Genomic DNA, 13,933 nt, shown 5'->3' with positions numbered 1-13,933 from the left:
GAGTGTTCCAGGCAAGGACAGCAGCAAGTTGTAAAGCCCCAGGAGCCTGGAACTTCTGACGATCTCACAGGAACCCAGGCCAGTGAAAGCAGCGATACTAAAGATTAGAGGCCACCTCAGAGAGATGGCAGAAATCAGGGAGGGTCTCATCAGTCATGTGAGAATGTTGGACTTTTGTGTGTGTGGCTGGCCTGTATGGGACCTGAACCCTTGACCTTGGTGGTACCAGCACCGTGCTTGGTGTGGGGCCTGAACCCTTGACCTTGGTGTTATCACCACCGGGCTCTCCCAAGTGAGCTAACGGCGGCCAGCCGAGGACGGTGGACTTTATCCCCAGTGGAAAGCCATTTTAAGCACCACTCTAGCTACAGCGACGAGACTGGAGGAGGACAAGCCTGGGTGGGGTCATTGCAGTGCTGGAGACAGGAGAATAGCGGCTGGGACGGGGGTGGTGACTCCAGGGATGGGACGTGGACAGACTTATGGCTCTTACGCAGGTTGAATTGACTTTACTTGGTGATGGGTTGGATGTGCGGAGAGAGGAAGAGGACAGAAAAGCGACCTAGTTTTCTGGTTCAGCAACTGAGAGATGGATCTCTGGGGAGGTGGGGATGGTGCAGAAATATGAATCTGTTATGAGCACGCAGAGTTTCTGGTGTCTACTATCCGTATTCTTTCTTCCTCCAATTGCAGTCATCCCAGACTACATCCTATACGTATTCATCATAAATCATAGGAAAGCAAGACTGGAAAGTATCTGGGAAATCATGTCCCATCCCCTTCATGAGGAAACTGAGACCTGGGGAGTTTAGGGAACTTCTCCGGAGACACACGGGACTCAGCCCCACCCACATCCCCAGAGCCAGGGCTCAGGGCTCCTCCCGCTTCCCCGAAGCTGCTCTTCTGTCTTTTTGGTTTTCAACACCACCTGCCCCGCTTCTCCTGAACAAGCAGCCAGCCTCAAGAAGGTGCTCGTTCAAGCACGAGAACTCTTTAGCCTTCTTACCAGTTGAGGCTGCTGAATATAAAAGTCATATATTCACGAAAGCAAAAATAATCAGAAGTAGATGAAGAGTTTAAAAGTAGTTTAAGTTGGTCTCTGGTTAAGTTGTGTGTGGGAATCTCCTGTTGGGTCATTTCAGTTTTCATTATGGTAACTTCAAGAACAATGTCAAACATTGAATTCATTATTTTCAGACCATGAATTCTTAAATATCCATCTCTTTGCATTACAATTTCCTATAAAATTTCACTCTTGTCATACGGTTTCCTATAAAATTGTCATATGGTTTTCTACAGAATTTCACTTTTTCAACCAATGTTGGTAGGTTTTGCAACAATTTTTTTTTTTTTAAACAGGGGGAAGAAATAAAATCTGTGGCATTTGCTTATTAGTCTTCCAGTTTTTCAATCTATTATGGAGAAATGGTAGATGTCAACAAGAATGCAGTATTTAATGAGGGAACAAAACCAAAGCAAAAACACAAGTAAAAAGAAAGCTCACCTGAGGCGGGAATCCTTAAAGGTGTGGAGATAAGCAGGATAGCTCCAGCTGGTTTTCTACAGAATTTCACTTTTTCAACCAATGTTGGTAGGTTTTGCAACAATTTTTTTTTTTTAAACAGGGGGAAGAAATAAAATCTGTGGCATTTGCTTATTAGTCTTCCAGTTTTTCAATCTATTATGGAGAAATGGTAGATGTCAACAAGAATGCAGTATTTAATGAGGGAACAAAACCAAAGCAAAAACACAAGTAAAAAGAAAGCTCACCTGAGGCGGGAATCCTTAAAGGTGTGGAGATAAGCAGGATAGCTCCAGCTGGTTTTCTACAGAATTTCACTTTTTCAACCAATGTTGGTAGGTTTTGCAACAATTTTTTTTTTTTAAACAGGGGGAAGAAATAAAATCTGTGGCATTTGCTTATTAGTCTTCCAGTTTTTCAATCTATTATGGAGAAATGGTAGATGTCAACAAGAATGCAGTATTTAATGAGGGAACAAAACCAAAGCAAAAACACAAGTAAAAAGAAAGCTCACCTGAGGCGGGAATCCTTAAAGGTGTGGAGATAAGCAGGATAGCTCCAGCTGGTTTTCTACAGAATTTCACTTTTTCAACCAATGTTGGTAGGTTTTGCAACAATTTTTTTTTTTTAAACAGGGGGAAGAAATAAAATCTGTGGCATTTGCTTATTAGTCTTCCAGTTTTTCAATCTATTATGGAGAAATGGTAGATGTCAACAAGAATGCAGTATTTAATGAGGGAACAAAACCAAAGCAAAAACACAAGTAAAAAGAAAGCTCACCTGAGGCGGGAATCCTTAAAGGTGTGGAGATAAGCAGGATAGCTCCAGCTGGTTTTCTACAGAATTTCACTTTTTCAACCAATGTTGGTAGGTTTTGCAACAATTTTTTTTTTTTAAACAGGGGGAAGAAATAAAATCTGTGGCATTTGCTTATTAGTCTTCCAGTTTTTCAATCTATTATGGAGAAATGGTAGATGTCAACAAGAATGCAGTATTTAATGAGGGAACAAAACCAAAGCAAAAACACAAGTAAAAAGAAAGCTCACCTGAGGCGGGAATCCTTAAAGGTGTGGAGATAAGCAGGATAGCTCCAGCCGGATCGCAACCCTCAGTGTCACTCCCACACCGGACCGGGACCGGCAACGGGATCGCAACCCTCGGTGTTGCTCCCATGCCTCGCTCAGCCAGTGAGCAGGAACCGGTCTGTATGTGGGATCCGAACCCTCGGGCAGGAGCGCCGCCGCGCTTCCCAAGCAGCGCACTATCCAGTGCGCCACCGGGCCGGCCCTCTATGTTATCTTTTTGAATCTACTCTTTAAATGCAGTCTGCTCTGGAAGCTCACTCAAAAGATGTCGAGCCATTATGAACTATCTCTAAATGAATGCAGGGTGGAGTCTTTGTTTGTCAGGGGCTGACAACGTCCACGTAGAATACAATGTTTATTAAAGAATAAGTACTAAACATATGCTCATTTAAAGTTTATATACAAGGGGTCATCAAAAAGTTCATGAAAAGATTTGTACTATCTATTTTTCCATGAACTTTTTAAAGTACCCTCCTATGTTATTAAAATTCCACAGTAACTATAGCAATGGTTTAGAATTTAGACAACAAAATATTTCTAGGGGAGGAATATCTTATTACCAACATTGTGGAGAGTTGCTGGGAAATAATGATAATGAAAAGCTTACATACTTTAAGCTGGTTTTACTATTATTTTTGTCTACTCTACAGATCATGCTCCGCTTATTGCCCGCACCCAGAGGAGATTGCTCCCACTGCCTTGCAAAAACCAAAGACCACTGGGCTCCAGAAATCTCAACTAAGGCCCCTGAAGCCATGCAGTTGTGTCCGCCCAGCAAGGATATGTGCCCATAGAACTGCAAAACGTCCAAACTTATAGGATCCTTAGAGATCATCTAGGTAAAGCTCTCATGTTGCAGGTTTAAAAAATAAAGGAAGCTCTGAAAAGTTAAATAAATTGAATACAGTCACTCAGCTAGTTAGTGGCAGATTCGAGAGTAGAAAACTCAGGTCTCCTGACTCCCATTCCAAAGTACTCATTGCACCATCATAGATAAACATTCTGTATATATTATGAATAAATAAATAAACAAACTTTGGCCAGTTGAGGGAGTTACAGGGTATTTCTATAAAATAAGGAAATATAGTAAATCAAGAGAAAATAATAAAAAACTCAATTGATTTGGATGCAACTATGTAATGATGAACTTGGCTTCTTTGGGTGTTGTCTTTTGACCTTTGAAACAGGAGCCATTTAGCCACCACTCTCAGTTCAGCTGGCTCAGACTCTGGAACCAGTCCCACTCTTCGGAACTCTCAGCTCAGTGTCGGCATCCAGTCCTGGGCACGCCGCCTTCTTCGGGCTTGCAGGCTGGCTCCCTGAGCCCTGCTCTCTTTTCTGTGATCTCGGGTCCAGTTGTGACCTCTCCTTCCTCTCCTAGACTGAGTCTCTTCTTATTTCCCTCCCTTCCTCCACTCCAGTTCCTCTGGGTCACTGGCCCTGCTTAGCTTTCTCAATCCTTCCAGGGAGGAGAGCTGTGTTTTTGAACCCTCGTTTCCAAGACAGGGTCCCCACTACCTGCCATTGGACCTGCTGTTTGCCCAAACTTCTGCTGACCCTGCATGTTTGATTCATTCACCCTGTTTCTGTCGATAGATGGGGTTGGACAATGGCTCACACACACACATTCCCCAGCCTTCTGGAAGGAGAAGCATTATAACCGGTAGAACATGTCAGACCAACGGAAGTACACTAATTCAGCAACCTCAATTGGGAAGCCTAAGCTTCAGCTTTGCAATAGAGTAGAAGTCACATGTTTTACTTAAGTACAAATTAAGAAGCTACTATTATGATGTCCAAGTAATCTGTGCCCCATAAACATTCTAGCCACACTATTCCTCTGAGATTAATGGACCTCTGGATTGATGTCTAATTTGATGTGTTTTCTTTATCATGTAACAGAAATTCAAGCTATCCTAGATGACAATAACCATTTGTAAATCCTATAGGTTGTTGTGGGAATTAAACGAGTTCATCAGATATTTAAAATGTGGAGAATAGTGTCTGACCCACAGTAAGTGCTAGCTAAGTGCTACTTGTTTTGTGGTGGTCTCATGTGATCTCCATGACAAACTTGTGGTGGAGGCAAAGTAGCTAATTATCCTTTTGAATTTACAGACGTCAAACAGCTCACCCCAACAAGGTAGTGAAAAACCAGACCTTTTGACTCCAAGAATAAAGTTTTCTCTGGTTCAGGCTTTTGCTCTCAATTCACGTGGGGATCAGCATATGGGTGCAGTTTCCCTTTATTTGCACAAATCTCATGCACAGCACCATTGTTTAAGTGGATTCTTTGTTTGCTATGCCCAGGCTTTAACAAGGAGTTCCAAGTCAAACAGAACTCGATGCTGGGGATGATAGCATGACCTTCCTGGAAGGGCTAGAGATGCCTTTCCAAAGCATACATTAGAATCTCCCAGTGAGGAGATGCTGGTCAAAAACTCATCTCCAAAATGAATGAACAAATGCAAGAAGCAAGAAGTAAATACACGAAGCAAAGGAGCAAATACAAAGCAAGAAGTAAGCAGGACAAAGGACCATGATCAAGATGAGGATTACAATCAAACCTTATTCATTAAAAGTGACCTGACTATTAATAACCTCTCTCATTCGACAGAATTGTGTTGGAGGAGAAAAGAAATTCATTAGGTGAATCCCTGAGGGCTGCTTCGATGGGGCTTACATGTTAAACAGTCATTAGTATCAAAGATCCATAGCTGGTTGGTTTTTCCCCCCTGATGGGCAGCTAAGAGGGATGGCCAGCCCCGAGGGCAGCATCAAAGTCACTACACTGTGTATTTTTTTGCGTAGCTCAGGTGTTTCCCGAGTTATATAAACCGAGAGCCATGCACTCTCATGTTTCTGTTCTCCATGAGACACTGGTTTTTCCCCCCTGATGGGCAGCTAAGAGGGATGGCCAGCCCCGAGGGCAGCATCAAAGTAACTACACTGTGTATTTTTTTGCGTAGCTCAGGTGTTTCCCGAGTTATATAAACCGAGAGCCATGCACTCTCATGTTTCTGTTCTCCATGAGACACCCCATAGGAAGAAAGACTTTTCTAAGAACAACGCTGAGAAGGTGAACAAGTGACACCAGAAGATGAAAACGTAGCAAGATGAAAGCCTTTTCGTTCCCTACTCCCTCCAAGAACCCTCCTACCACTTCTTAATGTATCATTTTCTTAAAATAGCAATTTCCGAGAATTAGATATTTCTATTCCAGGATAAAGGCCTGAATCTGAAGTGTTTTCCAGAACATCGATCAGATCACAGTTGAGGACTCTCTTTTTGGAAAACTTGATCCTCTTGGCTCCCCGGTGACGGTGCTGTCCTGGTTTCCTCCCGCCTCCCTGATGGGCTTCAGTCTCTGTTTGGCAGCTGCGGCTCAGCTTCCTCTCCTGCCAGATCCGAGCCCCAAGACCGTGGCCTGGCGACTCCTCTCTAACGACACTCAGTCTCTGGTGCCCTCGCAAGCAGCTTGGCAGCATCTATACGCAGAAAGCTGCCCCAGCTCCCATCCCGACCTTGCCTTAAACTCCAGATCTGAATAATCTGTCGCTTACTCAGCACGGCCACTTGGAAGACTAGTTGCATCTTAGATTTAACACGAGCAGACCTGAACTCTGGATGCCCCTCCAGACCTGCTGCTTCCCCGGTGTTCCCTTTATCAGTAAATGGCAGCTCTATTCACACAGTTGCTCGGGACAGAAACCTCAGAGTCTCACTTGATTCTTTTCTTTCTCGTCTGAGCCACGTCCAATCCAGCACCAAATTTTTGGCTTTGGCTTCAAAATTGACCTTGGACCCAGTCTCTTCTCTCCCCACCCACGGCTGCCACCCTGGGCCAAGCCACATCTCACCCACCCAGACTATTAAAAGCCTCCGAAGTAGCAGCTAGCTTCCACCCTAGCACTCCTCCCTTTGAAAACAAAAATCAGGTCATGGGCACTGCTCGGTTCAGAACCCTCCAATGACTGTCATCTAATTTAGAAAAAAGCTGTAGGGCTTCCTATACCCAAGAAGGCCCCGCCATCTTCCGTCTCACACCTCACGGGCCTTTGGCCACACTGGCCAGTGGTACAAGCCCACCTCAGAGCTCTTGCCCACCCCGTGCCCTTGGACTGCGTGGCTCTTTCAGACATCAGCAGGGTTTGCTTCCTTGCTTCCGGCAGGCCTCTGACTTTCCCTGTTTTATTGGTCGAATTGCATACCCTGCAAAGATACGTCAAAGTCTTAACCCCTGGCCCCTGGGAATGTGGCTTCATTTGGAAATAGGGCATTTGCTAATGTAATCAGATTAAAATGAGGTCATTAGGGTAGGTTTTCTTCCAATATAACTGATGTCCTTATAAGAAGCCAAGAGAGGGCTGAGCCTGTGGCGCACTCGGGAGAGTGCAGCGCTGGGAGAGCAGCAGTGCTCCCGCCGCGGGTTTGGATCCTATATAGGGATGACCGGTGCACTCATGGCGCTCACTGGCTGAGCACGGTGCGGCCGGTCTCAAAAAGGACAAAAAAAAAAAAAAAGAAGCAAAGAGACACATGCACAGAAGAAAATGCCACGCAAAGACAGAGACACCCAGAGAGAAGACAGCCAAGTGGCAGTAAAGGGAGTGATTGGAGTGGTGTGGCCACAGCCTGAGGCCACCACCAGAAACTGGGAAGCAGCAAGAAAGGGATCTTCCAGAGTCTCAGAAGCAGCAGGCCCTGCTGACATTTTGATTTTGAACTTCTGGCCTCCAGGATTGTGAGAGAATAAACTTCTGTCATCTTAAGACATCCTGTTCAGGGTACTTTGTTATAGCAGCCCTACAAAACGAATACACCCTGATCAGTGATTCTTCATGCCACTTACCATTTCCTGCAATTGTATCTTTAATTGTTTATTTATTATCTGTCTTCTCCATGTGATTATGAGCACCACAGAAAGGGCTGTACAACTTGCCCAGGGAAAATCATCGCTCCTTGGGACTTTTCTCGCTCCTCTGACCGCCCGGTCTCTCTCTTGCCCTCAAACTTTTCTCTTTCTTGGCCCTAAGAATCAAAGATTATTTTTTATATCAAACATATAGGCCAAGATCCTAAATGCTTTGAAATGTTCATTATTTGTAGTCATAAACAATGAGGAATTTTGTAATTCTTTTTTCATCATAAAGATTTACTTTATTGAAACAATTGATTGCACATATCTGTGAGGTACAGAATTGAATATCAGTATCTGTGTGCAATATGTGATGTTCAAATCAGGATAATTAGTATATTTAACATTACACGATGTAATCGTTTTTTGTGGCCCTTTGCCAATTTCTAGCTAACTTCCCTGCCCCTTCCCCTTTCCCACCTCTAGTAACCCCAGTTCTGTTCTCTCCTTCATTATAAAGATTTCTTAACTATTTTTTACTCTCTTTTTCTACAAGACACAAACGTGATACCAGGTCCTGGTTAGAGAATCCCTGTCACTTCGTAGCTCTCCTTACCTTCTTAGAGATCTGGCTGTACCGCCCTCATATTATAATGAATCTTTTTAGTCCTCCCAGAAAGAAAACCCTTTCATAGGATCCAAAGTAAACCCACATTAGACTGAAGATCAAATTAGCACAGAGCAAGGGTCTGGTGTAGTTCAACAAAACAGCAGCGACAAAACTATTTATCTTTCATCATTTGCTCCTGACATTGAATAAAAATATGTAGGTTATCAAAAGTTGTTAAGCGGGGGCCGGCCCGGTGGCGCACTGCTACAGTGTGCCACTTGGGAGCGTTATCTTTCATCATTTGCTCCTGACATTGAATAAAAATATGTAGGTTATCAAAAGTTGTTAAGTGGGGGCCGGCCCGGTGGCGCACTGCTACAGTGTGCCACTTGGGAGCGTGGCGGCGCTCCCGCTGAGGGTTCGGATCCCACATACAGACCGGCCGCTCACTGGCTGAGCGAGGTGCGGGTGCGACACCGAGGGTTGCGATCCGTTGCCGGTCACGACAAAAAAAAAAAAGTTGTTAAGTGCCTGCAATTTTGTACTTTTTAATGTGAAAATAGCAGCACCATATAAATAAGCAAAGCCGCACAGATTCCATACAAATGCTGAAAATCAGGTGCTGTGAGCAACATCTGACTCCAAGTGGGATCCTGGGTTACATATTAACTGTTTTCATGCCTCAATTTCATCCCACAGGAGTGATTAATATGTGCTCTTCCAGGTTTCTCCCCCTCACCCCATTCATAAGGAGAAATAACCTGATTTCTAAAAATTTAAACCATTTTAGAATTTGGCAAAGCAAACTTCGCTGGGTTAGGACACATGTCCGCCCACATGTGCACTTGCAGGGAAGCCTTTTCCTCTTAGAAGTCTCTCTCTCAGATGTGGTCACGAAAACCAAAAGGCGGTGGGACAAGATGCACTGCAGTTCGTGCTTGGGAATGGCCCGGCCGGCAGCAAATCCCAACCTGCCAGTCAGAGGCTGGCACTGGAAGGGCTTCCTGTAAAATCCAGTCTCATTGGTTGTCCCTGGCCACAGCCCGCCACACAACTCAAAACAGAAAAAAAAATTCTTAATACGTGTAAGAAAACCGTTATATAACTTAATGAAGCAGATTTCCTTTTTCATGTATGTGTTCAGTATTTTACCTATTAATAGTCTATACATTATATATGGTATTTTAAAAAACAAAAACCACAGTGCTATTATCACATCTAACATTGATCAATTATTTATTATAAAATATTCATCTGCATTCAACTTTCTCTGTCTTATGAATGTTTATTGTTTGTATGAATTATTTAAACAGATGTTAATTTAATTAGGAAGATATTTGTAATAATCCACATGGTCTGGGTGCACCTTGGCTGGGAGAGATCCAGAAGGTAGAGGCTGAAGCCGCTTCCTGAGCCTCTGAGACTGGCATCTCGAGCATCATCAGCAAGTGAATAGACAATTTGAAATTATTTTGTCTGGCCATCTCCTGCCCTATTCAAAAAATAATACCAAATACTGCATTTTCATCATTTCAGCCCTCACATACAAGACCTGCCAGGATCATTTTAATACTGCATTTTACAAACTAAACTCATGGCAACTTCTCTCCGGGCAAAGAGTGTTACTCTGCCCAGTAGAAGCGTTATCTACACTTTATAAGCAAGGCTCTAAGCTTAAGGATCCTTAAGCTCAACTTCAAGTCCCACAACCATTTTGGACTTTGCAAATTAAATATGGTATTTTTTGGCAAATGCTTGTAGTTTCATAGGAAAGAAAGGAACTGGTCAGGATTGAGGAGTGGATAAAATGGGAGCCAGGTTGAGCTGGCTCCAGCATGAGGTTGCATAACAGCAAAAGCTGCTTTTCAACCAAATCTAAGCAAAACTTGTGGCTGTAGCCGAGGAATTTCAAAGGAGGTTTGAGGATACCAGGACGTAAGCAGATGAAAGATGTGCTGCTGTACAAATAACACCAATTAAATAAACAACGGAGCAAGCAAAGCAATTAAATGCTAATATATATATAATATGTATAAAAGTAATACACACGCGCACACAAATACACCCATAAAAATAAGGCCTGACCCCGTGGCTATGAGTCTACACAATCGGGAGGACCCAGGGCAGGAACAAATTTTAAAAAGTGCAGTGGCACAGGGTTCCGTATGCTGTACAAAAATGCATTTTCTTCACCTTTCCCCATCCAATTAGATAAGAAACGTAACAGCTGTGGAGTTTGGATTTGTTTTGAGGTTTAATACATAGAAATTTTTGGCCGGAGACCTAGACAGACCTTGCAGGATTCGAGCCCACGGTGGTATACGAATCGAATCCAGGACTGCGGAGGGGACGAGGGGGACGCTTGGAGTTTTGCAAGCACCAGCAACTGTCTCGTTAAGGTGGCACCCGCGCTCAGGAGCAGAGGCCGGGGCAGCACGGCGCCGAGGTGGCAGCCACCCACCGCTCCCGAGCCACCTCCCAGGCCGACACGTTGACACTGTGGGCTGGACCAGGCGCCGGCTGGGGATGCTCCTAAGGGTCGCGGTAGCTGTTACTTTCCCAGAGGGCTCCCTGGGGAGGTGAAGAGTGGCTGTGCCTACGAGGAGCGGGCAGGGGCACGAGCAGGGAGTGGCGCGCGGGCAGAGCCACGGAAGGTCGAAAGTCAGGGGAGTCGCCGGCGGGCGGAAGAAGGGGGCTGAGGTCCGGGGCTCAAGTCAGGGCACAGGACGGGCAGCACCGAGTCACTCACCAGCCTCCAGCGCCTCGTGCACCAGCAGGAGACCAAGCAGCAGCCAAACCCTCATCTTCGGGGACGCGGGTGGGGGCAGGTGCCGGGGACCGCGGGTCGCAGGCGCGCGGCGGGCTGCGCAGGGCGGGTCGGGGCGGGCGCCCGGGACGCCACGGCTGGAGTGTTCGGTTTCATGCGGAGGAACACAGTTTGGGGGAAAAAGTTGTTTTTTTTTCTTTTTTTTAATTCCCTGTGTAATGTGACCTCTGCTGCCCCCTGGCGGAAGCGTGGTGAGCAGCGCAGTTTCCAAGCGCGGGGAGGACGGCTCAGGGCGAAATGTCAATGACAGTCAACCCTTGATTGTCCCCAGCGCTCGGCGTGGCGGGATTTTTTGTTTGTTTGTTTTTACCAAGTTTACCAAGTTCAGGAAGCCCCAGCGTAATCCTGCGGGTACTGATGGGGTACACTTCACCGTAATTGTTCAAATGTCACCTGCGTTCGTTCCACCTGCTCAGGCAGGGCCTTAGTGGCCTGTAAAAATGGCCCGGTAAATATTTCTGCTCATTCCCTGTTGTCTCTCACCTGCACTCATTAGCAAGGCCATTGCCCTCAGTTCTTGTCAGGGATGGACGGTGCACTCAGCTCTGCACGTGCGGGCCAGGTGGGGCGGGTGGAGGCATCGTGGGAGTAAAGTGGGAAATCAGACGGGACAGAGAGGCTGGGCCTGCGGGGCGCGAGGCTGTGGTGGGCCGAGGATTTGGACAGTCATGTGCTCCTCTGCGAGGAGCCCCCCCGAGGTTCTGAGCTTCCGACTCACATGGTCAAAGCAGCGTGCAGGGAGGCCGGTGTGTCCCCCCGGCGAGAACCGCGGCCTCGGCTTCCAGCCACGCCGCGCATTGTGACCTTAGCGCCCAGCATTACTATTAAAGAGAACTCAGTTCGAGATCACAGGAAGGGGACTTGCTGCCTCGACACCCAAGCGAACAAGTGCTGCGGTTTGTGATGAGCTAGTGCTTCTCAGCCACCTCGTGCAGGGGGAACCACGAATTCCACACTGTGCTGCCAGCTCTAACCCTGGCTTTGCCTGGGAATAAAGACCAAGGTTCGGGTCTTTACTGCCACGAGCTCTCAGCTCTTTTCACAGCTCTCTTCATCTTCTGGATTTGGAGTCTCTCGTTTATAAAGGGAGGGAACTGGACTTGACTTATTTCAACAGGTGTTTCCTCCGTGCTTGCATGTCCTGGATATGCAGACTGGACACCAGCCAGGAGACGGGCACTTAGAGCACTCGATGCAGCGTGTCACATTCTCGGCAGAGTTCTGCGCAAAGACCTCCAGGAGCGCTCACGGGAGGGGCCACATCTGCCCGGGCTGCCCCGTTCCTGAGACCCTTTTCCAAACTCCTGACGGCATGAGTTGACTGGCCTTTCCCATGCTGTGTTGGAGACGGGGGTTCAGTCCAGACTCCTCCTCTGCCTCACCCCACACAGTCGCTGGGTTCTGCCAGCTCTACCTGCTGGGTGGGCACCGAGTCCACCCTCTTTTGCCATCACATCCAGCTTCTCCGCCCTGGCTCAGGCTGTTGTCCTCTCTCACCGAGTGCTGTCACAGCCTCATTGGTCTCCCTGCCTCTTCCTCTTGCACCTCAATCCATTCTTTCCCTAGAAACTAGATCTATCTTCCAATGAAACTCCAGAAAATCTCGCCCTATTGAATCCCTTTGAAGGCTCTCCCCAGGGCTCATATTCTGGAGTTCTCGGCCCCTGCTTGTTTCTCCAGCTTCCTGCCTGGGTGGTCACTCCTCATCCTGCCCTCCACACCTCACGACAGCACACTCCCAGTGCCCACCCACTCCCACCTTCTGCACCCTGGCCCATCTGCATCCACTGTTCCTGTTGTGCCCTCTGCCCCCAATTGTCCCCTCCCCCATTTCACCACCTGCCCACCCTCTCACCTCATCCCAATCGCTGCTCTCACTCATCCTACAAAATTTAGCTCAGACCTCACCTCCTTCCTCCTGGTTAGGCAAAGCACTACAGTGTGAATACCTCTGTCATAGCATATAAAACAAAATTCAGACTTGACCTGTTTACCTGTTCATGCTTTACTCTTGCACTATCCTATCAGTTCAAGGGAAGGAAATGTGTCTCATTAAAGTTTGCCTTCCGCCACCAGGTCCTGGTGTACTGGTACCTCATTTTAATGTGCCATTTCCTAATGACATGATGGTGAGTATCCTTTCATATGCTTATTTGTCATCCGTATATCTTCTTTGTGAAGTGTCTTCAGATCTTTTGCCCATTTAATTGGGCTGTCTGTTTCCTTACCCTGGGTGAATTTTGCCTCAGTGAAGCTGACATAAAAGCAGGGGGTAGTACAATGTTAAGACCACAGACTGGATTTGAATTTACTAGTTAGTAGTTGTGTGATCTTGGGCAAGTTACTTAATTTCTCTGTGCCTCAGTTTCCCCATCTCTAAAGTGAGGGTAATGCTATCTCATATACTTGTTTTGAGGATTAAACAAATTAATACATTAAATGAATTAACATGTATAAAATACTTAGAACGGTGCCAAAATGCCCAGCGCATAGGAAGCACCATGTGTTAGGTTATGTAAGTGTACAGATGTAGAAAAATATTCACTAGACAATGGTGAAAATGACAATGAACATTTTACAGTGCTTACTATGTGGCATCAGGACTGTGCTAAGCATTTTATATTCCTTGGTGCTGGGAAGGTTATTCCCAGGTCCATTGTCCAATGTCAGGGGGAAAGATGAAACAGTAGTTAGGCCAAATTAGAGCAACATGAAGTGGGTTCAGGAACTTAAAAGAGACATGCAATTTTATAGCCAATGGTTCCAATTGTATCCTCTTTTAAAGAAAGAGCAAATTCTTATTGAACGTATGCAAATACCACATTGTCATAAAAATCAATGTCATAAGGATACTCAGTTTTCAAATTTTGGAGGAATCAAATAGGGGAAAAAAGCAAATGTTTCTGTCTTTGTTCATAAAAGTATGTTTTACCAAATTGCTGTAAGTTATAGATAGCTTAAGAGAAAGTTTCCTTAAATCTGGAAAACAAAACGTTTAAGTAAAGAATCAACAACGAAAGTTACAAAACAT

At 45.8% G+C, this 13,933-nt stretch overlaps 1 protein-coding gene across 1 annotated transcript in view; it reads right to left on the bottom strand.

The window, feature by feature from the left end:
• Positions 1–10,879, bottom strand: part of PDGFRL (platelet-derived growth factor receptor-like) — a 48,691-nt gene extending 37,812 nt beyond the window's left edge. The window contains exon 1 of the mRNA XM_008589583.1: positions 10,825–10,879. Within this exon, the coding sequence (XP_008587805.1) occupies positions 10,825–10,879 (55 nt within the window). The remainder of the gene's footprint in view (positions 1–10,824) is intronic.
• Between the last annotated feature and the right edge of the window lie 3,054 nt (positions 10,880–13,933).

The sequence above is a fragment of the Galeopterus variegatus genome, unplaced genomic scaffold, assembly GCF_000696425.1.
Source record: "Galeopterus variegatus unplaced genomic scaffold, G_variegatus-3.0.2 Scaffold5534, whole genome shotgun sequence".
Lineage (NCBI taxonomy): Eukaryota > Metazoa > Chordata > Mammalia > Dermoptera > Cynocephalidae > Galeopterus > Galeopterus variegatus.
The sequence above is the reverse complement of the archived record's forward strand: the minus strand, read 5'-3'. Positions and strand labels throughout refer to the sequence as shown.